This window comes from Macaca nemestrina, chromosome 11, assembly GCF_043159975.1.
Source record: "Macaca nemestrina isolate mMacNem1 chromosome 11, mMacNem.hap1, whole genome shotgun sequence".
Taxonomy (NCBI): Eukaryota; Metazoa; Chordata; class Mammalia; order Primates; family Cercopithecidae; genus Macaca; species Macaca nemestrina.
The window spans coordinates 6,262,516-6,288,522 of record NC_092135.1 but is presented as its reverse complement, the minus strand read 5'-3'; the positions used below and the strand labels follow the sequence as shown (position 1 = coordinate 6,288,522).

The 26,007-nt window shown below is 40.3% G+C and overlaps 1 protein-coding gene across 2 annotated transcripts in view; it reads left to right on the top strand.

The window, feature by feature from the left end:
- Positions 1-26,007, top strand: part of LOC105492445 (contactin associated protein family member 5) — a 909,336-nt gene that overhangs the window by 776,584 nt on the left and 106,745 nt on the right. For both annotated transcript variants that reach the window (XM_071072554.1, XM_071072553.1), the window contains exon 19: positions 2,354-2,578. In XM_071072554.1, the coding sequence (XP_070928655.1) occupies positions 2,354-2,578 (225 nt within the window). The remainder of the gene's footprint in view (positions 1-2,353; positions 2,579-26,007) is intronic.

The following is a 26,007-nucleotide window of genomic DNA, read 5'->3' as shown; positions in this document are numbered from 1 at the left end:
TCAGGTGATCCAACCACGGCCTCCCAATGTGCTGGGATTACAGGCATGAGCCACCACACCCTCTCCAGATGTTAGTTTTTAAAAAATGTGTATCTTACCATCTCAGAACCTAGTTAGCATAGGTTCTTCCACCAAGCGGGTGCTCAAGGGGTGTTGTTGATAGTGGCTCTGTGGCCTTGGAGAAGCATCATGGTCATTTGAAATCACTTTCAAGTTAAGTGTCTTTATCCTTTTTGGCCGGTGGTTTTAAATGTTCAGCTAACTCAATTCATCTGATCAAAAGCTTATACTCTTAGATTATAAAGTATAAGAAACTGAAAGAATAATAGAGTCCAGGTGTATTGCTGAATTTAGCTTTATGATAAAACAGACACTATTTAAACATTAAAAATAATTAGAACTGGGGCTGGAGGAAGAGTGACAACAGAAATTTGGTCTGACATCCCTAATTACAAAATGCTTTTCATTTTTAATTTATTGTCTTAAGTATAAAGAAAAAAGTAATATCCTGTATATGCCTATATCTATATTTATGTTATTCCTAGCAGAATGCTCTGAATTTTACTTCCTTTTAAGCAGACACACAAATATCAAATTAGAGTCCTTTATTTTGTTACCTAAGAGGCCATTGCTCAGAATGCAGACCAAATATCCCTGAGAAAATGTACTCAAGGAAAATTCTTGGGTCAAGCTGATGATAACCAGAATTCTCACTGTCACAGATGTCTGCTGCATATTTTTATAATCAGGAGTACCAAGGTTGTAACCTGTATGATAAACGCAAAATGCTTTCACTGAACCTTTAGTATAAACGAACTAGTATTCCCAATCTGCTAGGCAATATGCATAAATATGCAACTTTAATTTTTTGGCGCTGTAACAGACTGTTATAGAATTTTCACAAGGTGGAACACATTTGCAATAGAATTAGGAAGCAAAAGCCAGGTATCATTATATTCTAGGTGCCACCAACTCAATCAGAGACTTTCACGGGGAATTCAGAACATTCCATATGCCATTTAGGACAAAAGGAAATTAGTCATGCCCATATGGGTTCATGTTTACTGTGCAGTTTTTATGGCAGAGGTTTGCTGCCTGATCTAAGGTGTGCTGCCCTGTGAAAGAGCCTTCCCCACACACTCTGTTACTGTATAGAGATAAAATGTAAAGTGAACTCAAGAGCAGCCTTGATCTAAGGAGAGCATCTCAGCATTTGGATAGATGAGCAGTTAATAAATGAATATATTGTATAGAGTCTATTGGGGTGGCTTCAGGTTAAATTCTCTTCTAACACTCCGTAAATTCAAACTGTACTGGGCAACTCTCTTAAGTGCTTTACATACATCAGCTCGCATACATCAGAGAAATACTGATGAGGTAGGTGTTATGATTCCCATTCACCAGATAAGAAAACATTCTCCATAGAATTCATTATCTTGCCTGGGACCACATGGTCGGGATGAAATCAAGTGAGACTCCATATCCAGTGCTGACTCGCTCAGTGCTAGTTCCACTACACTAACATGGTAACAGTTGGTGTGCTAGAGCATTCTTCAAGGAGATTGGGTGATTTACAGATCCCGCTAAACGAATTTTATCAGTTTCTAGATCTGATATTTCTTCCCGGTGGTGGCAGATCTCCATTCAGTGTGTTATGCTAGAGGGATTGTTTCCCATAGGAAAGCCTATTTACCCAAGTCTTGGCTATATTTTGGAACTGAGTACCAATGCCTACACATCTAAAAAAGTGAGTTTAAGAGTTGGATACCTATGCCTTTTCTACTTTTTCCATAAATTTTTTTTTTGCTGTTTTCATTGTTCTTCACACTTTACCCAACATCATAGAGAATTACTGCTGTTCACCCGAATGTCTTGCTCTGTATTGAGAGACCATCCACAATGTCCCGGAGATACCAGAAGAAGAACACAAACTAAAACTGTCAAGTTCTCAGTTTTGGGAGTAAGATGGTTCCAGTATATTTCTCCATGCACTATGCTGGAAGCAGGGACATGTTATCTTTGCTTCTCAGGAAATTAGCCTGGCACATGGTCATTATTTTGCAGATGTATGTAGAGCTGGAATTAAACCACAGGAGGCACACCTGAGCTTTCTTTTCTGGTTCTGCAACCCTGTTCAAGGTTTGTTACCTATGAGAGCGTTAAGTTTTTCATTTGTAAATAAGGATAGTGACTTCTGCCGCTTCAAAATTATTGTGGGGAACATGTTGTCTGATGCATGTAACACTCCTCACACAGCGCCCAGTGCATAGGAAACAAGAGAAAGCAGTTATGGCTAGCATGAGCAATGGACCTAAATATTTCAATGTGTGCTCTTCCCTCTTATATTTTGCAGAGGTTTCTGCTGTTTTTGAGGCTGGCACGTCGGTTACTTACATGTTTCAAGAACCCTATCCTGTGACCAAGAATATAAGCCTGTCATCCTCAGCTATTTACACAGATTCAGCTCCATCCAAGGAAAACATCGCATTTAGCTTTGTGACAGCTCAGACACCCAGTCTTTTGCTCTTTGTCAATTCTTCTTCTCAGGACTTCCTGGCTGTTCTGCTCTGCAAGAATGGTGAGTGTGATGGCATGATGCTCAGCGGAGTCTCAGCCTAGGCTGGAGGGATGGTGTGTACCCTCCAGAACTATGCATAATTTCAACCTCAAGTTGGTCCCACCTGGGAAGCTTATTTCCAGACTTCCAGCCAAATCCTTGATTATACTTTACCTGCATGAGTTGCAATTGGTATTCAGGGCCAGTGTCAATTCACTGCTGAAGTCTCAAATGCATTGACTTTAATTCGCCTCAACTGGATCGCAGTAATTCTTTATTATTTATTCTGTGCTGGAATCCATTAAGTGCAAAGGAGAAGATCATAAGCATATCTGAATTTCAGAAGGACACTTGCCACATATATTTTGTCATCTATGCTGCAGTCGTTTTTACTGAGGACTGTTAAAACAATTAGCATACTTGCAGGCTGTATTAATAGAAGGCGATTGTCCAGGTCTTACAGAGAAGTAGTTAGTATATAAGTCATAACCTTGGGGAATAGCTGGCTTGCTTCTGAGAATCAGATTTCTTTTTTTCAGGCTTTTTTTTTTTTAAGATAATGACAAACTGTGGCATTTGTTATTTTGAAACAGAAAGATTTGGGGCATTTTATTTGACAAAACTATAATACTATTGTTTTATAAATCAAAATGTTATCACTTCCTCTCTTTTTGATAATTACTCCAACTTGATACAAAATTCACAAAAATACAAGGCATTTTTTTCCTAATGCTAAATAAACGATTAATTTTTAAAAATTTTTATTTATTATTTAAGCTTCAAAACTAGTGATAAACTCAATATCATCGTATCTGAGGAAGAGATCATTTTTCAATTTGCATGGTATCTAATAGGTTCTAGCACCTAAATTGCCCATTATTAATTTAAGTAGTAGGTGAGAATCAGATTTTGAAAAGAATTTGGACAAAATGAAAGATGAGAAGTTGAGAGTGATAAGCAAGATGGAATACACTTCATGCAAGGAATGGTGAACGACAGCAGTTAGGATGGCTACTATGAGTTAAGATTTTCTTCTGATCCTGCTTAATTCCACTCTGCAAGGATGACTCTCGATACAGTCATGGCAGGAATACTATTAGATGAAAACCTTATGGGGTAGAACATACAATAGTATGATTTCAAAAAACACTGTATTGTGATTAAGAATACAACTTCCTTCTCCTTGTCATCTGCTGTTGTCATGAGATGGGGCTGGGGCTTGGCAGATTCTGCCCAAGCCGTGCCACTGAGTTTCTGCACAGACAGTGGTGGGACTTAGCAGAAAGGAAGCCTGGAGTGTGTCCCGTACACAGAGTCCTCTCCAGGCCTTAGGAGAAAACTCTCAATGATTATCTTGCTTTGTTTTTTCTTGGGTTTATTCCACTTTAATTCATCTTGCTTTCCAGCTATTTACAACATCAAAAGCCATGAATAATGTGTGGGCATAAAGAAATGATCAAATGCTGAATCAGGCCTGAAGTGAAATAATAATGACGATGGACCACATGATGTAACAAGTGTCCTTCTTTCTAAGAGAAAAATAGAAGGGAAGGAAAATAGAGAGAAATAGAGACTAGGATGACAATGTTCATTCCAAGCCCATCTGGAATTCAAGAACCCACAAGAGAGATGGGTAAACACTGGGTAATTAGATCTGTTTATCAATAGCCCTTTATGTGATTATGATTAGGACCATTCTATCAACACAGCAGATCTTAGACTCTGCCCATCAGGGCTTTGTGAGGGTGATAAAGCTGATGGAGGACACTGAGGCATGGAGAAGTTCAGCAGGTGGACATACCAACGAGGTAATCTATGGCACAGTGTGGACCAGAATCCAGGATTCCCAATAGTTAGCCAGCAGCCTTCATTCTAAATAATATCATCTTCTAATGATGTCATTGGACCATAGTAAGATGGTTGGTTACAACCAATGCAAGATTTTTTCCAAAACATCTTTTGGGTATAGTTCCATAGGCACAATTGTACCTGTCAGGCCATGCCTAGGGACATACAGCTGCCATGAAGACAGACAGTGCATAATGAATATAATTGTATCAAATTGCACACACACATATAACTCTGTACTGAGCACTATGTTAATTAATCTACACAACATTTACTCCTCATCACAACCCTGCTTGATTGATTTATTGTTGTAGAAACTGAGGCACTTCAAAATCTCACAGCAAGTAAGAAGCAGAGCTGGATTCACCCTCCCTTCTTCAGTCTGGTGGCATAATCTGTATTCTTAACCACCAGGGCTAAACAAAGAGTGTTTTTAAAATGCACAATGTTTCAAATAATGTGAATCTATTTAATTGAGAAAACATTCTTGAATTCTTCCCTGCCCCTATCTTCTTACATCCTGAAGTCTTACTCTATTAAAAGCTGCCTGATCCCATAGGCATCTGCACGTTTTAAAATCCTGGCTACATGCAGGAGTCAAGAAGGTACTTGTGCCTTGTTTGTATGATTGTTTAAGCTTAGGTCTCAGGGCATGTGTGAAAGTTCAGGTATGAGTCCTGAGCCAAATATGAGTGACCATGGTCTGTGACACAGTCCTCAGGAGGTCCTGAGAGTGTGTGCCCAAAGTGGTCAGGGTACAGGTTGGTTTTATATATTTTAGGTTTTATATATTTTAGTTAGCTCAGGCTAACTCATGGGAGATGGATGTCCAGGACATTGTTATTAATAGAGTGTCCCCCTTCCCCACTCCACTCAGAACACCCCCACCACACCTTGCTCCAGGGAACCCACAGCAGTAGGTTGTGAGAAAGATGCCCTGTTTAGAATCCTGGGGATCTTTTGCCATCTCCTTATACTGCAGAGATACAACTAAGATATGTGCTCAATCATTCATTTTTTCATTAAGTCTCTGGGTAATTACTAGTCAAACTGCACAGTATCAGGAACTGTGAAGATAAGCAAAGAAAAGCAGGACTAAGTGCTGTCTAAAGGCGATAAGGAATGACAGACTAAAAAATCTGCCTTTAACTTTTTGAAAGGCAATCTAGATAGAGGAGGCAATCGTGTTACCCAGATTTCTGAAGCAATCTAACTAGAAGGGAGATTTTGACTAAATTTTAAGATGAATCTTCTAGAAATTCAGGGATCATAACAGTAGAACAAAATACCTTTGGTGGTAGTGAATTCTTTGCCGTTGAAGGTCCTCAAATGAAAATGCATGACTATTTGTTGGAGAAACCATAATAACTATCGCAGGAGTGGACGACAGGAAAAAAATAATAACATCTGAGTTTCTTCCCAAGTCTTAGATTTTGTGATTCTTTATTCCCTTTTTGTGTAGTCTTACATTAATATTTCTTTCTGTTAAGGCTTCATTTGCAGACTTTGAAATGTTGCTTTGAGGAATAAAGAATCGATATTCTTACAGCTTGTTCCCAGTATGTTTGTTCCATTAGGCCATTGACCTAATTACCAGAGAATCATGGGGGTGGGCATTGCATGATAAAGAACTGGGAATATTTTAATGTTATTTTGATACACTGTCATGAAAACATATACCTGCGAAAATACTATTGAGAGTTAAAGATTATTAGAGATTGCGAAAAAATCGGAAAACCACGGGGTTTACAGGGGAAGGTTATTATCTGTGAGAACTTTTATGATAACATTGATTCAAACCTCCCTGAGAAGAGTTAAGAGTCTTCTGTTAGTCCAGTTGTCTTAGCCTTTGTGACTGAAGATAGCCTTGGGAATCTGGTGGAAATTAAGATGAGAGGGCCACTCTTATAGGGAGCCCATTTTGCTTTCTCCAAAAAAAAAATCGAGTATCCGCCTCCAGGTTTGCACAATGGCTCTAATTTCAGCACTCTTGGGTTAAGAAGTCAGCAGGTGGAGTAAGGTGGATGAGTTGCATAAACACGGCACACAATTCTCAGCTTGCAAATTCATTTAATATAGTTGAACAGGCCAGAGGAAAGAAGGTCAATGTGATTCAAAGCCATGGTTATAAGTCTCTCCCTGGCAGGGGTTTGATTTTCCAGGGTTGGAATTCTTCTTTGCCCTTTATCATTATTCTTGAAATTTCTCCAACTAGAGACTCATTCAGGTTAAACTGCTGATGTGTTTTCAAAGGAAAACAGGTACTTCTTCCTAAATAAAAAGGAATAATTTTAAATTCTGTAATGGAAGAACAGAGGCAGAAAGAGAGACATTTTGAGGTCAGAGTTGTTAGGAAAGAGAAGGCGGTTTTAGTTCCATAACCTGGGGCTTTGGCCACAGACAACTTCTCTTGAGTCTGGACAGTTGGAGGAGAAGGGGTCTTGAAGAGAGGAAAGGGGTCCAGAAAGGGAGATGAGCTCATTCTAAAGATACACAGGACCTTCACAGAATTGTATTATGTGATGGTTTTGCCTTCTCCACAGTAGTGGGGATTTTTCTTTCAAATTTGCAACTCAGAAAATATCCATGGAACACCTACCAAGTGGCACATACTAGCTCATGTACTGGAGAGACAAAGACAGACAGAAAGGACCCTTCCCTGGCTTTAAGAAATCTAGTTGGCCGGACGCGATGACTCACGCCTGTAATCCCAGCACTTTGGGAGGCCCAGGCGGGCAGATCACGAGGTCAGGAGTCGAGACCATCCTGGCTAACACGGTGAAACCCCGTCTGTACTAAAAATACAAAAAACTAGCCAGGCAAGGTGGCGGGCGCCTGTAGTCCCAGCTACTCGGGAGGCTGAGGCAGGAGAATGGGGTGAACCCAGGAGGCGTAACTTGCAGTGAGCTGAGATCGCACCACTGCACTCCAGCCTGGGCGACAGAGCAAGACTCCATCTCAAAAACAAAACAAAAAAAAAAAAAAAAAAAAAAAGAAAGAAATCTAGTTATGGGACAGAAACATAAATAAAAACAACCGAATGTCATAGATGCTAGGTAGAAGTCTGTTCTAGGTAGAGTGAGTTAAAGATGATCAATTATCTCTGGGAGACAAGGTCAGAAAAGGCTTCCTAGAGAGGGTGACGCTTGAGTTGGTCATGAAAGATAAATTAGTGTTCTCCAGCAGACATTATATTTTTCACAAAAATAAAGATATTTATTTGATTTTTCCTCATTTTCTCCTTTTTATTCACATTGCAGTTGAAATCTACATATGCGTCATGATCAATTTCTGTTTCTATTCTTCCATCATCTTCTTTGTTGATAGAAATGCAACATCAAATTCAGAATATGCACTAACTCTAGGGCTGTCCATCCATGGTGAAATTCTTCGGGTGCACAATCCAAATACGGTTCCCAGGTCACCTGCTGGGGCGGCTGTGCAACTGCCCTCCAGCACCAAATGGTTTGCCTGACTTTGCTTCAGGATTTCTTTTTATCAATCTTTTGTTTTTTTAAGCATATGCATTCATAAGATGCACTGTCTGCATTTGTGATTGCACACACCTTGGAGGGAATAATGATGAACTGTGACACTTTATATTTTGAACACACTATCCAAGGGAGGCAAGAATAAGAAGGAAGCCAGGGAGGGAGCATTTTCAAAGCACAAAACTCTGCAGTGGCTAGCCAGGGCTGAGTTGACCTTAGAACACCCCTGCCATTACTGCTATCTTATGGAAGCCCTTCGAAGTGTAATGCTGCCTCCAGATAGCCCCTCCCTAACACCAGCATATGCTTGATTTCCTCAGAGCAACAAGAATCCTGATAAACAGAAGGGGAAAAGCAAGCCTTGGAAGGATTATTTTGACAGCCTTACTAAGCCCTGACCACTTCAGTCTCTGGGCTTGTGTCAAGCAACACTTTGCTGGGTTTGAATTTAAAATTCCCAATAGTCTTTTGCTATCTCCCAGACTTTGTTTTAGTTGTTTCTTTGCCTACGTTTCTGGGCTTTCCAACAATCTCTTGTACTGTCATCATCCATTTCACTGTCATGCGATTATGACACAGTGTGATCTCTAGAGGGCGATAAAGAGTCCTCCTCGTTACTTTCTCCTAGTGAAGGTCAATGGATGATAAGGGCAGACAGCGCGCGCTTCCGTTATCACAGGGTTAGATTAGGGTGCTAAGGTTGGGCCTGACTGGAGAAACAGTGGCATGCTGAGTAATACCGGATCTGGGTCATCTTTTTTTCTCTTCTCTTTGTTGTTGTTTATGCTTGATTTTGTGGTATGCTCCTAAGTTCCAAGAAGATTGCTATGAACTGAGTTGTGAACCACCCCCTCCCCAAAATCCATGTGTTGAAGCCCTGACCCTCAGTGTAGCTGTATTTGGAGTAAGAGGGTAATTAGGCTAAATGAAATTATGAGATTGGAGCCCTAATCTGACAGGATTAGTGTCCTTAAAGCAGGAGACACTAGAGAACTCTGTCTCCCGCTCTCTCTTTGAATGCCATGTGAGGACACTGAGAAGGCAGCCATCTACAAGCCAGGAGGAGAGCCCTCAACAGGGACCAAGTCAGCCAGCACTTGTGTTTGTATTTCCCAGCTTCCAGAAGTTTGAGAAAATTAGTGTTGTCTGAGTCACTCACTCAGTCTATGACATTTTGTTGTAGCCAACTGAGTGGACAAAGGTCAAATGAGATGATGCAAGTAACTATGCTGTGCAGACTGTAAACTATAAAACACACTTTTTTTCTTATTGGTATAAGTAATAATATGAATGATCTGCATCCTGGGGTTATCAGAGCACATTGAATGTGAAGGCTAGGATTTAGGGCATTTGGGGTTAAAATTTAATACAAAGAGGAAATGAAAATGTGCAGTGCCTAGAGGCAGAACACTTGGGCCTGGATGGGACATTACCCTGAAGAAGGAGAAAGATAAGGTACAGGGTGTCCTCTTGAATACCAGCTATCTCCAGGCATAGGAAAGAGATTTTAATATATACAAGCATGAAAACAAAACCTTTTTAAGAATGACTTTCTCAAATGCCCCCCAACACAGACCTTCAGGGAACTTCTCTGATGTTTCTAAAATAAAGAGAGATATGTGTGTGTGTGTGTGTGTGTGTGTGTGTGTGTGTGTGTGTGTGTGTGTGTGTAGAGAGAGAGCTATGATAATTAGGAAACAGAGTTATGTGTAGAACTAACTAACAAAAATTTCTGCTCACTGCAGGGCTAGTCCTTGCACAATACACCTGGGGCAACATAGTCAAACACAAGGAAACTTCCCACCTCAACCCCAACAACTTTGGCTGTGGAGCTAGCTGGGCAGCATGTGCCAGCATCAAAGAAAATCAAAATAGAGACAATGGCAGCTTCCAAGTCAGTCCTCTAAGACCCTCAGCAAAGAGCTAGTATGGAAATAAAGCCAACAAAAATGTCAAAATACAATCAACTCTACAAACATCTGTTTAATACCTACTGTCTCAGTTTGCCTGGGCTGCCAAAACAAAATACCACAGACGGAATGACATAAGCAACAACAATTTGTTTTCTAATGGTTCTGGAGACTGGAAGTCCAAGTTCAAGGTACTGGCAGTGTTGGCATCTGGTGAGGACCCTGCCTCTGTGTTGGCCACCTTTTCCTGTGTGCTCACATGGTCTTCCCTCGTGCATGAGGAGAAAGGGAGAGAGAGACAGAAGGGCTTTGCTGGTGTCTCTTCTTACAAAGACACTAATCCTGTAGGATCAGAGCCCCACCCTTATGACCTCATTTACCCTGAATTACTTCCTTAGAGGCCTCCTTTCCAAATACAGCCACACTAGAATTAGTCTTCAACATATGAATCTTGTGGAGACACAAACATTTATTCTATAATACCTACCATGTGCTAGATGCTGTTCTATGTGTTCATGGTAGAAAGATAAATATGGTGTAGTTGGCTTCAGAAAGATTCTTTGGGTTAAGATTAATATACAATTTCCTCTTTGTAACATCAGTGTGAGGCAGAGTAACTTAGCACATAGTTCCCCTCTCATGATTCTTGGATTTATGTAATGTATTTTGAATCTAGTAGGAGGAGAAGTTACATATACAGTGAGAGGGGAAATGCCCTGTAGAATCCATGAGAAGATATTATAGGATGACAATGGGGCTGTATCGGGGAGAGGGAGTAGCTCGTCCTGGTGCATTTCAAAAATCTTCTAGTATAAATAGGCCTGAATATCCATTGCATTAATTGAGTTCTTAATCACATTCTTTCTGAGATTCTGTCCTGCCACCTGTGATGTATGTGTGGGAGGCAGGGTTGCTTGGGGAGTGGGTCTCTGCAGAGCTGGCATTCTGTGGCTCTACGTTCTCAGGGCCTCTAGGTCTTCTCACTTGGTACTTTCCGAGTTTAAACAACTCTTCAGAAATTTTCCAAGAATTGAACAACTGTTTGTTTTTTCAGCAAGGCTGGTTGCTTACAGCTGTACTGTGAGAATCAGAATAATTATTATTTGCCCTTATGATGCTTCATTGTTTGTAGAAAGAAAAAAGGAGTACACAAAGTGCCTTGGTTCTTCATCTGTAAATATGGGATAATCGTGTTGGTCAAGGGTCTCCCAGCAGTGTGGTGGGGCATTAATGAGATCCTGTCTGTAAAAGGCTTGGAGAAACTCACTTGAAAGATGTGGCAAAAATACAAAGTAGAGTTGTTACAAAACAGACCAAAGAACAGGCTGGTTACTAAACTACCTTTATTTTACTTTTTTTTTTTTTTTGTAAGCCAGGGATAGAGAAAATGGGAGATTGAATGTTTAGCTTTTGGACTGGAACTCTAATTAGAGGTTTAAGGATTAAGAAAATAGTTGGAGTCAGTGTGAAGAAAGCTTTTCTCAGAGAAAAGACATGTTTTTACTCTTCTTAGAGCACTTGACCTGTAAATACTTACATCTTGAGATGTGAAACAAATTCAATGAAAGGCCCGAGCTCAGGGTTATTCGGTTCTCTGTGCAGTTAATTACCTTTTGTCCAGCAAGGAGGCCTTGAATTATCATTATTTCTCCTAATTCAAAGTTATTGAAGATATGTCTCCACTTTAATAAGTAGCTTGACCTCTCGATGTTAAGAAATGAGGGCTCTGGCAGTCAGATGCCCTGTTCTAAAGCTGCAGTGGAAAGATAGGTTGGGGGATAGCTTCCAGCCTTAAGAATCCAGTTCAAATTCCTAACACCAGGCATATACCACCGTCTTTGATCTTCCAGCTAGAAAATGTTTCCTAGCAGCTAATACCTGTCAAGTGCTGAGTAGGTGCCAAGGCATAATTTTCATAGTCTGCATACATTAATTCATCTCATTCTCACACAATGACTATGGAGTCAGTACTAGTATTTCCCTGTTTTACAGACAAGGAAATTTTGGCCTAGAAAGGTTAAATGACTTGTCCAAAAAGACACACACAGCAAGGGATCAGTGGGGCTGGAAATCAAAGCCCATTATATTTACTTTTTAACTTGTAAACTCTTCTGCTCTGTTCTCTGACCTTTCATGGTACTGTGTGTACTTCTCTCAAGGAACCTGCCATTTTTGGGGGGGTTCTTGCTTGAGCCCCCATCTAGGTTGTATTGTCTAGGAATGCCACATTCACTTCCTGTGCACCCCACCACCATGATGCCTTGCTTGTGGATCTTCATTCAAGAGAGTGGCCAGCCAGAAATAATAATGGGGTAATTTATCAGGAGTGCTAAAACACCACTGAAAGATTTAGAAACACAATGCCAATGAAGGAACTTGCCACATATCTCCTGATATTTAGCAAATCGCACTTTGATGCACAAGGAAGCACACAGTACTAACAAGTCAAGAAAAAAATACCACACCTTTATTGGTGTGAATTTCTGTAATGCAAGTTTCAGGATGTAGTAAGAGCCCCCAGCTCTGAGACTCACCAACCAAATCCCACAGCCACTGTCAACTGAAATGCTGTAGTGGAATAGCACACAGGGGAGTGCTACTTTCTTGGAACAAGTGATTTTAAAGTATTAATAGGGCTCCCCAGGTTTTTTTGTTTTTTGGTCAGAAAAATTCCATGCAATAAATGTATGTTCTCATTTAAACATGGAGAATGAATGTGCAAATTTATTCTCTCTCCCTTCTTAAACTCCTTCAAAATGACATAAAGCAGGCCGGGTATGGTGGCTCATGCTTGTAATCTCAGCACTTCAGGAGGCCAAGGTCAGGAGTTCGAGACCAGCCTGGCCAACATGGTGAAACTCTGTCTGTACTAAAAATACAAGAATTAGTCGGGCGTGGTGGCACATGCCTGCAGTCCCAGCTACTCAGAAGGCTGAGGCAGAGTAATCACTTGAACCAGGGAGGTGGAGATTGCAGTGAGCCAAGATTGCACCACGGCACTCCAGCCTGGGTGACAGAGCAAGACTTGGTCTTTAAAAAAAAAAAAAAAAAAAGACAAAGCAATTAAATAATTTTTAATTTTTAGAAGTAGGAAATTGAAAAGACAAAGACAACAGAAGATAATTTAGTATGAGTGAAAAACATGAACTCAGTGTGGGAAATTGAAGAGCAGATGAATGGTGAAGGCTGCCTCTGCCCCAGTGTTTACTGAACAGTCTCCCTGCTCAGGCTAATAGGCAAGTTCCTTTTCACTTCCATCCCAGGCTTATTCTGTAGCATACAGAGGTTGAACGAAAGACTGTCCAAAGCTGAGGGCAAGGTGAAGATACTGGGCTAAATATGGAAATAAAGCCCGGTCTGCACACTGGGCTATGGGATCCCCAGTCTTATTTTTTGGCCCTGTTCCCAGAGCTCTTATAGTGAGACCCTTTTTTCTCTATACAGGAGATAAGAGTCCTTGACCATGGAAGAACTGAACAGCCCCATGAAAAAAGTGTGATAACCAGAATTATAGAAATGTCCCCTCATTGAAAAAAGTAGTTTACCCATATGATCACCAGACAGTAAAGCCCATCTACTGACCTGTGTAGCTTCTGCACTTGGGACCTTCAGTCCAATTTGTAGTGCCTCAGTCATAAGTGTGAACAAATAACCAAGGCTATTCAGTACTTTCGCCAGCCCTCCAAGACGAAAGGTGACAATGAAAGCACACAAATAAACAAAGGTAATGGAGAAACAGGGGTGATGCAAGAGACACAAGCAACATTAACAACATAATATCTTCACCTAGGTAGGGTAATATATAAACCCATAAAACAATAATATGGTATTTATTTATTTATTTTGTAAGCAACAGAGTCTCTCTCTCTTGCCCAGGCTGGAGTGCGGTGGTGCAATCATAGCTCACTGCAGCCTCATACTCCTGAACTCAAGGAGTTTGCCTCAGCCTCCTGCGTGTCTGGGAATAGAGGTGCAAGCCACTGTGCCCGGCTGGGAACATGATCTTTAAAATAAAACTGGCAAACAATGAGAAAGAATTTTTGGAATTGAATAAAAATACAAAAAAGTGGGCAATCAGAAACAAAGAAGAAAATCAGAGGGTCAAAATGTAACGTCCAATATCTAATAGCATTTACAGAAAGAGAGAATAAATGTGGAGGAGGTGTTAGCAAATATATATTGAAAATATTTTATAGAATAAAACTGATGTAAAAGTTTGTTCTCTTACCCAGCACAGTGCATAGAAAACAGCATACCCAAGGCAAAGGCAACATCCTAAATCTCCTAAAGATAGGCGAATCAGGAGGCAGACAAACATGGAACTCCTCAAGAAAAACACTGGACATTTGCAGATAGTGGAAAAATATCACAATTCTAAGCGGAAATGGTTTGCAAACTGGAATTCTATGTTTAGTCAAATTATCAGTCATGTGTAATGTCATTATTGAAGACTTCCTTAATATCTTTCCTGGGACTCTCCTTGATATGCATCATTATCTGATATTGCATAAAAACTACCACCAAACTTAGCAGCTTAATGCAACACACCTTGATCACCTTATATAGTTCTGGGAGAGGTCAGGAATCTCAGCCTGGTTTAACTGGATGATTCCAGCTCTTGGTGTCTCTGAGGTCAAACTGTTGTCCTGGGCAAAGAGCATGATAATCTGCTTCCAAGCTCCCTCGTGTGGCTGTTGACAGGAGATTTCAGGTGCTTGATATGCTGGTTTTTTAATAGAGCTGCTTAAACAGCATGTCATCTGGCTTCCCCAGAAACAGTGGAGGACAGGGGGCAAGGGTATAGAGGGAGGACACAGAAGGACAGTTAAAACAGAAATCAAAGTCTTTTAGAACCTTAAATGGAGAAGGGATGCCTAGCCCAACCTGGGAGAAAATTACACAAGGGTGTGAATACCAGGAGGCAGGGATTATTAGACGTCATCATGAAGATTGCCTGTTACAACGTGGTTCACCCAATTAAAGAAGTATATAAAAAAGAAAGACACGAGACCCAGGAAACAGAGAAGCCACCACAGGACAGGACAGGTATTTCGGGATTGCAGCTATGCAGATGTCACAGAGAAAAACCAGTCTGGGTCAATGGTTCTCAGCTGGGCATGATTTTGCCCTCCCAGGGGACATTTAGCACTATACAGAGACATTTTTCATTGTCAAGATGGGACTACTACGAGTATGCAGTGAGTAGGAGCCAGGGATGCTGCAAAACATCTGTAAAACCAGGATAGCCCCCATGACAAAGAATTATTTGGCCCAGAAGGTTAAGAATTTTAAAGTTGAGGAAACCAAGTCTATAGGTCTAGAATGAGATACAAGAAAACAGGGCATTTGGAAGGAGGATCCTAGAAAAAGTATGCAAGTAACAAATACCAGCTTTATCACTTGCATGCATATATCAGACAAACAATAAGGACTTTGAAAACCAATCTCACCAAAATGGTGATAGACGTATACAGAAAGCATGAGAGGAGCTCTTATGTGACTCGGTCTCAGAAAGGCAGCTCCTCATTTTCAATGTGGGTGGGCAAAAGATTATATCTAAAATGTATAAATCAAGAAATAACAACATATTTAGTAAAATACAGTTAAAATAGCAAGAAGAGTAATAGAACTAAAAGTAACTGCATGTGAAGAGGAAGGCGAGAGGGTGGAGCAACAGCTGCTTTCTTATGTTCAGTTTTTCTATACTATTTGACTTTATAAATGCATTACGTTGATAAAAAATTAAGTGCTTCAAATAAATCTATTGTTAGATTATAAAGAAAGTGGTTTACAGTTTTGTTAAAAGAAAATTAGTTTTTTTTCCCCTACCAATAAATATGTATAAATATCTAAAGGATATTGGCTGAAGACACATGAGATGACTATGTGGACAGTTGCACATATGCCCCCTTTTGATGTTTTCAGTTAATGTAGTTCTTCAACAAGTGAATGAAGGAATTAATGGAACAATACATGATGTAATAATTTAACTGAAAACAGGCGGGGCGCGGTGGCTTATGCCTGTAATCCCATCACTTTGGGAGGCCGAGGTGGGTGGATCACCTGAAATCAGAAGTTCAAGACCAGCCTGGCCAACATGGAAAATCCTGTCTCTACTAAAACTACAAAAAATTAGCTGGGTGTGGTGTGGGGCACTTGTAATCCCAGCTACTCAGGAGGCTGAGGCCCTAGAATTGCTTGAACCCAGGAGGCAGAGTTTACAGTGAGTCGAGATTGTGCCACTGCACTCCAGCCTGGGCAACAAGAGCAAAACTCCATCTCAAAAAATATATATATACACACACACACATATTTATATATATATATATATATACATTATATATGTATTTATATTTTATATATATATATATATAAAACAAATGATTCTACCCCTTTTTTAATGGTTAAGCACATTTTATTTAAATAGTTCATGCTAAGACTAATAAGAAGCTCCTCATTGCCAGATCTGGTTCAGGCCTTAATCTCATGAGCTACCTAGAGCACACATATGTAAACCAAAAATAAAATTTGAAGCCCCCCCACCCCCGATTGATCATCTGAGTAGAATCCCTCCCTACGGCAGGGCACTCCAAAGTTAACTTCAAAGACTGGTTCATGCCATGACAGGAAAGGGCCGGTCGGGCATACCTCCTTATACACTCCCCACTTTTGGAATTCAGGAAAAGCCAACTAGCATTTGGCGCTAACACAGACCTTAAATCTCACAAGAAATATTTACAATCTATTCTTTCTAAATCCAGCCACCTGGAGGCTTCATCTGCGTGATAAAACTTTGGTTTCCACAACCTCTTATCATAACTCAGGCATTCTTTCTATTGATATTAAGTCTTTCAAACAATCTGAAAAATTGTAGATCTACCTATAACCTGGAAGCCCCATCTTTGAGTTGTCTTGCCTTTCTGGACCAAACCAGTGGTTATCTTAAATGCATGTGGTTGATGTCTCATAACTCCCTAAAATGCATAAAACCAAGTTGTCCCCCAATCACCTTGGGCACATGTTCTCAGGGTCTCCTGAGGGCTGTGTCATGAGCTATGATCACTCATATTTCACTTGGAATAAATCTCTTCAAATATTTTACAGGGTTAGACTTTTCATTGACACATGCCCTTACAAGAGCGTTGGAGCTCTATTGGCCACTTCTCAGTCTTCTGGATGAATACCTTGTCCTGAGCCTACCCTTTAAATGTTGACTTTTTTGTGTCAGCTCTGTTTTTTGGTTTTTTCTTTTTTCTTTTTTTGAAGGAAAGATATACCATCACTGAGCTAGCTCATCCATTCCCAGTCCCATTCCCATGACTTCAACTGGTTACTGTATGCTGATGAACCCAAATCTATGTGCCTAGCTTGGGTAGATCTATTTGGCCTTAAAAGAATTGTCCCAATTACCTACACGGGCAACTTTACTTGGTTGTCCCCTAATCCTCTGAAACTCAACACTTCGCAAAATGAACTCAAGCTCTACCTCAATCCCTCCCCACCACTCCAACCCCTCAGCTAGATCTGCTTCTGCTTGAATTTTTCCTTTTTCAGATAAATGTTCTACATTCACCCAAATGTCCATGTCAGAAACAAGCATCACTCTTCTTTTCCTCTTTCTCACCCCTCTGGAGTCCATCAGTCACCACACTTTACTGAATATACTTATATTGCATGCTTCCACAGTCTCTTTAAATCTATTCAATTCTTCATACTCCCGCTTTGGCTATCTTTGTTCTGGCCACCCTAATCTTGGAATTAGATTACTGCCATGGAGTTCAAATACTTCTCCGAACCTCTAGGCCTGTATTCTTTTAATTCATTCTCCATTCTGACCAGGGTGATCTTTTAAAAAATCAAATATATTCATGTCACTTATTTTTCAATAGTGTCCCATTGCCTGCAGGCTCATCTCTAAACTCTCCTCAATCCGAGGCTTTTGCTATCCTCTGAAGTTGCCATTTTTTTTATGATTCTCACACCCCACTATACTCTCTATGTATGTTAAACTATGCTCAGATGATTGAATGCATCATGTTCTGTCCTTCCTCTAGGTCTTTGCACATTTTCTTACTTTTGCTTGAATCCTCTTTTTTTCCTGCCTCCATCCCCTCCTTGCTGGAAATTCTAATTTCTCCAAGTTGTGGTTCAATGTCACTTTCCCTGGGAAAGCTTTCCTGGTCCTCTCCCAAAGACTCCATTAAGTGCCCTTCAACTGAGCTTTCTGTACCAGTCTATTACAGACATTTTCACAATTACCATTCACTTATATCCACTGCTATGATCTGAATTCCAGGACTCAGCGCTCCTGGCCTAGCACAATGTGGGAGCCCAGTGTCTACAAGCGATAAATACTCCACCATTGTGGACAACTTTTCTTAGCGAAATTGCTTAAGAGCTTCTTTTAAAAATAGGGTTTTTTGTTTTGTTTTGTTTTGTTTTGTTTTCAAGCAAAAGATCCTTTTTTACAAGCATATACTCATGGTTCATCTTTAAAAGAGTTCACTGGCATATCTTTGTTGTGCACCAAAGCACACTGAAGAAGGAAAAATAAGAAATTACATTGGCTGACAACCTTGCTTAAAAGCACAGAAATAAAATGAGAGTAAGACTTCAAAAAGTTGCAGATAATAAAAATGGGTTGCACTCATTATTATTTCTAATTTTGATAGATATTTTTCTTCTCAAAGTATAATCAGGGTCTGAGAAAAAAAAATACCTTAAAAGGGAGGCAATTTAAAACAGGCAAAATATTGCATTAAAAAAATAGATAGGGGAAAAATGTGACCAAGTCATCAGCTCCGTGATGCTAATACTGTTGGTTTTTAGGTGTTTGAATTGCCCACCTTAGGTGGGGCCTCTGAAAAGACAAATGAGATTAGCAATGAAGCGCCTGATAGTTTAAATGAAAGCACAACAATGAAAATCAAAGAAACAGCACACGTAATTCCCCTCTGACGGTCCTGATTTCCAGCTCTCCGTAGCAATAACTAAGTAAGCCTGGGTGTCCAGCACCATAGGCCATCGACATTTTTCAGGCTTTTCAATAAACTGGCAATGAAAGACTAAATCCGTTCAAGGTGGGAGATAAATTAGCACACAGCCAAAGGTACTGGAGGAATAAGCACTGATTTCGTAGCTGAAATATTTTTTGATAAAGTAATAATCCTCGGTAATCTCTCTCCAGCTTTAAATAACAGCCGGTCTTTGTGCCGGCAGTTTAATTTTGTTGGCTGCCCTTGTCTTACAAATATATTTAGTGGAGTCTGGAATATCATTTTGTGCTGAAAGCTGAAGCCTTTGTCATGCTGAAGCCCGACAGAGGCAATAAATCAAGGACAAAGTGAAAAGGAATAGAAACGGGCTATCGGAAACTTATTTCCCCAGAGCCGCTGAGCTTTCTTCTCATGCTAGCAGGTGTATTGCATCAGTCATGTCTTCCTGTTAAGTGCCTATGTTGTAATGATATTGACTTACAACTACATTGCACCCTGGTTGGCATTGCTCCAAAGTGCTTAAGATGCATCTATGGGAAATACATGCTGAAAATAGCGTCATGAAAATATACAACTCCAGTTTTCTTTTCTTTCTTTCTTTTTTTTTTTTTTTCTTTTCCTCCTCTAAGATCATTCTTCCCAGGAAATGAGGTTTAGGCAACTTCCCCAAGTCACACCATTTGTACATGGAAAGATGTGCAACTGAATGCTTTTATCCTCCAGCAAGAACTGTGCTGGGACACGATATTCAACTTCAACTTCTTCCACTAATTTCCTCATTGGTGTCTAATCAATTAATAAATGACGTTTTAAAGGTAAGGGGCCACTACAAACTTAAAATGATGAAACCAGGACTAATATTCTTCAAGATCTATGTTTGCCAAATTGGTCATTACTGAGAATGGATTGTGGATAAAGAATATTTAAGTGTTTTTAGGGGTCTTTGTCTTACTGTTAGCAATATAAATGAATAAAAATCACTATACTAGGAAGCCCGGGAGCTGGGTTCTTGTATTAGTTTTCTATTGTTGAGTAATGCTTCTACAAATGTACTGGATTAGAAGAGCAAACATTTCTTATCTCACAGTTCCCTTGGGTCAAGAGTCTAAGCACCATTTCTCTGTGTGCTCTATTCAGGGGCTCACAGGCTACAATCAAGGTATCAGCTGGGATGTGGTCTCATCAGAGGCTCCCCTGGGAAAAGTTCTATTCCCGAGTTTTTGGTTCTATTCCTTGTAGTTTTGGTTTCTATTTTCTTTCTGGGCTGTCGTCTAGGCTCTGCTCCCACCTCCTAGAGACCATGGAAGTTCCTTGTGGCACTCCCTATTGACCTTGCAGCTTACCTTTTTTTTTTTTTTGAGACACAGTCTTTGCTCTTGTTGCCCGGGCTGGAGTGCAATGGCACAATCTCAGCTCACTGCAACCTCCGCCTCCGGGGTTCAAGTGATTCTCCTGCCTAAGCCTCCTGAGTAGCTGGGATTACAGGTGTCCACTGCCACACCTGGCTAATTTTTGTATTTTTAGTAGAGAAGAGGTTTCACCATTTGGTCAGGCTGGTCTTGAACTCCTGACCTCAGGTGATACACCCGCCTCAGTCTCCCAAAGTGCTGGGATTACAAGCCTGAGCCACCATGCATGGCTGCAACTTGCTTTTTTAAGCCAGCAAAAGCAAGCAAATATATATATGTGTGTGTGTGTGTGTGTGTGTGTGTGTGTGTGTGTGTGTGTGTGTGTATGGATCTTTTAATGTAATTGCAGGGAGGATATTCTATCACTTTTGCAATGTAATGTAGCCTTATCATGCGAATGATATCACATCATCGTTGCCATATTCTTATTTTTTTTTAATTTATTTATTATTATTATACTTTAAGTTGTAGGGTACATGTGCATAACGTGCAGGTTTGTTACATATGTATACTTGTGCCATGTTGGTGTGCTGCACCCATCAACTCATCATTTACATCAGGTATAACTCCCAATGCAATCCCTCCCCCCTCCCCCCTCCCCCCTCCCCATGATAGGCCCCGGTGTGTGATGTTCCCCTTCCTGAGTCCAAGTGATCTCATTGTTCAGTTCCCACCTATGAGTGAGAACATGCGGTATTTGGTTTTCCGTTCTTGTGATAGTTTGCTAAGAATGATGGTTTCCAGCTGCATCCATGTCCCTACAAAGGACACAAACTCATCCTTTTTGATGGCTGCATAGTATTCCATGGTGTATATGTGCCACATTTTCTTAATCCAATCTGTCACTGATGGACATTTGGGTTGATTCCAAGTCTTTGCTATTGTGAATAGTGCTGCAATAAACATATGTGTGCATGTGTCTTTATAGCAGCATAATTTATAATCCTTTGGGTATATACCCAGTAATGGGATGGCTGGGTCATATGGTACTCTAGTTCTAGATCCTTGAGGAATCGCCATACTGTTTTCCATAATGGTTGAACTAGTTTACAATCCCACCAACAGTGTAAAAGTGTTCCTATTTCTCCACATCCTCTCCAGCATCTGTTGTTTCCTGACTTTTTAATGATCGCCATTCTAACTGGTGTGAGATGGTATCTCATTGTGGTTTTGATTTGCATTTCTCTGATGGCCAGTGATGATGAGCATTTTTTCATGTGTCTGTTGGCTGTATGAATGTCTTCTTTTGAGAAATGTCTGTTCATATCCTTTGCCCACTTTTTGATGGGGTTGTTTGTTTTTTTCTTGTAAATTTGTTTGAGTTCTTTGTAGGTTCTGGATATTAGCCCTTTGTCAGATGAGTAGATTGCAAAAATTTTCTCCCATTCTGTAGGTTGCCTGTTCACTCTGATGGTAGTTTCTTTTGCTGTGCAGAAGCTCTTTAGTTTAATGAGATCCCATTTGTCAATTTTGGCTTTTGCTGCCGTTGCTTTTGGTGTTTTAGACATGAAGTCTTTGCCCATGCCTATGTCCTGAATGGTACTACCTAGGTTTTCCTCTAGGATTTTTATGGTATTAGGTCTAACATTTAAGTCTCTAATCCATCTTGAATTAATTTTCGTATAAGGAGTAAGGAAAGGATCCAGTTTCAGCTTTCTACTTATGGCTAGCCAATTTTCCCAGCACCATTTATTAAATAGGGAATCCTTTCCCCATTTCTTGTTTCTCTCAGGTTTGTCAAAGATCAGATGGCTGTACATCGTTGCCATATTCTATTTGTTTAAAGCAAGTCATGAGTCTCAACTACACTCAGAAGTTGGGGTTCTATGTGGGGTGTAAACATGAGGGCCACCCTAGGGTGTTTCTCCCACATAAATAGTCCTTCTTATTATTAAAAACCAGATACTCATATATTTGCTCTAAGCAGCAAGAATGAATGACTTATATTAGCACTAATCAAAATTGATAAATCTCACAAAGTTAATGTTGAAAAAAACAGACCTAAGAAAGGCACATTCTCTATACGTTCATTTTATATAAATTTTTAAAACATGCTAAATTAATCTGTGCTATTAGAATTCTGTTAACTTTGCGGGTAGGGAGAATAAGGGAATGTGAGGGGATTTATATGGTGATAGAATGTTCTGTCTCCTAAACTAGATGCATTCCATTTGTAAAGTGTATGAAGCATGGAGTTTTATATTTATGTGCACTTTTATAGACATAAGTACAATTATTCCTTATACTTCAAAAAAAAAAGTAACACAACACAAAACAAAAGCACTGAGTTAACTTAGATTAGATGCTTAATTTCTCTGGCTCTCATTTTTCTACTCTATACCAAGAGGTTGGTCTTGATGATGTTTAAGTCTATTCTAACAGATGATAGCTAGAGTTGTATAAAGTCTTGAGAGGCTATAAAACTCATTGGATGATTGTGAAGAGCTCAGGATTAATCGTGTCCCAGCACAGTTCTTACTAGAGGATAAAATTATTCAGTTACACATCTTTCCATGTACAAATGGTGTGACTTGGGGAAGTTACATAAACCCCAGTGCACTTTTGTTTTCCTGAGGCCTTATGCAGCTCAAAAAATATCTATACTCCACTAATTTGGCAACTTCTTTGGATCAGGCAACTGTGGTATAACCAGGGTGGAGAGCAGGCAGTGGTGGAGGATTCTGGCCTGGGGGTAGACAAAAAGGAGGTGCATTGCAGAGAATTTTAAAATAATAATAAAACTGAGTGCAAATGGGCCAGTCTTGTGTTACCACCGTATAACTGCCTTTGTAGACAATGTTAGCCACCAACACGTTCTCACACACTGCAGCGGACAGTTCCACCACTGCCCCATGTTTTCACTTGGCAATCGTGCTAAAATCATATAAAGCACTGGCTGCAGATATAGCTAAGATGTGACACTCTATGCTGAGACATGTGACATAGAAACTGAGGAATGTGTGCGCATCCACCTAACACCGTGTTCACGCCAAGACCCTCTTCAAAGATAAGTCTGGATATTCAGAAACATACTATGTTTTAGCCTCACTTGTCCCTCAGCTTCCTCCTCCAAGCCCCACTGAGCAACCATGATCCCTGGAAGTATTAGGTAACTGGCTCACAGAGATGCTGCTTGAGGCCAAGGGTTCAAGACCAGCCTGGGAAACCAAGAGAGACCCCCACCTTTACAAAAATAAAAATAAAATAAGGTTGGCATGGTGGTAGGTGACTATAGGTAGTCCCAGCTACTTGGGAGGCTGAGGTGAGAGGATCACTTGAGCTCAAGAGTTGGGTGCATGGCTACAGTGAGCTATAATTGCACTACTGCACTCCATTCTGGGCAACAGTATGAGAACCTATCTCTTAAAAATAATACATCTCCAATTTAGTACCTGTTGATTATCCCTTCACTTGTAGCTTCAAGAAAAATTCTGAATCCAAGCACTGCTGACCACCTCACCCCTGTAGGCTGCATGCTCCTGCCATCTCCCTCCCTACTTTCCACTCCATCCCCCTCCTATAGCCACAAGCCTCCTCCTAAGCCTCCTGTCCTCTCCTCTGGACTGCAGTAGTCTCTTCTCCATAGGGCATCCAGAGCTATCGATTCACAACATGAGAAACCAACTGCATTTCTCCTCTTCTCAAACCTGGATCTAGTAGGCAGTACCCAATCTGGCCCCTGAACTTGATCCCAGACTTTTTACACCTACTGTCATAGACCTGAACTCATCGACCTCATTATTTCTAGAATGTGCCCAGCAGGCCACTGTTTAGGGTTTTACACTAACTTTCTCTATCTGCAAACCCATTTAGCTCAGTTTCGTGTAGACCCCTGTAAATGTCACCTTGTCTGACAGTCTTTCCCTGACCACAGGCTGCCATGTGAGGAACCCAAGGAGTGGGGTTTATAGAAAACATGCCGTCTCCAAGTCAGCCCCAGCCTTCACTCTTTGCCTTCTACTCAGCTTGGTGTTTCTTCATCGGCCTCTTATATGAAATTACATTCTTTATTTATTTGTTTTTTGCCTGTCATCCAAACCTTAATGTAAACTTTGGAGGGCACAGATGTTGTCCTTTGTAGCTAGGATGGAGTTTAGCACAGAGTAGATATTCACTAAGGTATTCAGTTGACTGAATGATTGAAAGTCTGGTTTAGCTTTTACATTAGTCATATTGAATTTTCACTACCACTTAGGGCTTCTATTTCTGTTTGGTAAAATTTTTCCAGCAAATAACATGGCAGTATGGATTGATTTGATACCATGATCTGAGCTTTGTTGGGAATTTTAATCATCTGTCACCAGAATTTCATCAAAATGTTCTTATAAAAAATGAGTAAACAACTGGTGATGCTGTTAATGCAGCACCTACATGAAAGCAACATTCAGGCCATGCGAAATTAACATTATCTTCAAATAATAGTTGGTCAGTGGAGCCTGCTGGGCTGAGATGTGTTTGAATGATTTCATCCTCTAGCTTCAGGGCTGAAATTAAGAACCAGGTTAGACAACTCCAAGTTAAAGGAAAGAAACAAGAGCAGAAGTGAAAGGAGGTTCAGGAAGCCAGAATAACAAAAGTGTAAGAAAAAATAGACATTGAGAAATAGAGAGTCTGGGACAAAAGAATAAAAGTGGAGAAAATATCCAGGCCTTGATGCCATATGTCCCTCAGGCTTTCCCATCAGCTGCACAGTTACTGTGTGTCTCTTTCTTGAAGTTTCTTCTCTTGGCCCCCATGCTTTCCTCATGTAGGCTCTGCCTTACTTCCTGTCCCAGCATTTTAGCCTGGTTGGTGCAATTGCATATCAACTTAAGGCCCTAAAGTCACACAGCTATTTGATTTGCAGAACAACATGTAAGGGAGAAGATTCTCTCCCTTATAGAAATGGGACAGACCTGGACAAACAAATAGAACTTCCATGAGTGTGCATTGTTCTTTCTTTCCTTACTCTAGTCTTACTGCATACCCAGAGTTAAGCTGTTATCTATTATAACTTAAAACCTTTAGTCCAACTTTTTGTTTGCCCGGAAGGTAGATGTGATTTCATACATTTGAGGCATTTTGAAAGTCTCAGAATATTAGGAGACTGTATCATAATAATACATAATTGGGGATTGAATCCATTTACAGTGTATGTCCGAGTACTACTGGTCCATTCTATCACACATTGGGAGAATGATGGTTTTCCACTCCATAATGATATCTAAACCACAATTTGATCAGTAACCCACAAGGAAGGACCTGCTCTCCCTCTCCAGTTGCTTCCTAATCCCACTCCTCAGATGAGGTGTGAAGGAAGGGGGAAAAAGAAAAGTAAAAATGCAGTGAATTTAGAAGAAATAGAAGAAGGAAATGACACAAAGGGGAGGGAGAAAGAAAGCAAAAGAGAAGCAAACATTAAATAGGTACGATCCAAAAATCCTATCAGTGGAATTTTTGAGTTGATGGGCTTCTCCTTTTAATCTTTTCTAATCCTCTCTTCAATATGGTAGTCCCTCATATTTATTCAACACATCGTTATGTGCATTATCTCTTTGGATCTGTATATCATGCCTGTATTAATCTGATTTGCTGTCATAGCTGACAAATCTCAAATCTCAGTAGCTTGTAATAGCGTTAAATGCCACTTACTTTCACATTATATCCCACTGGCCGTGGGTTAGCTTCTGTGATTTTGTTCCATGCAGTTTTTCATTCAAAGCCCCAGGTTGAAGCAATAACTCTGTTTAGGACTTTCTATTCTCAAGACAGAAGAAAAGAGTGAACAAACCTGTGGAAATATGCAGGGGTTGTCAC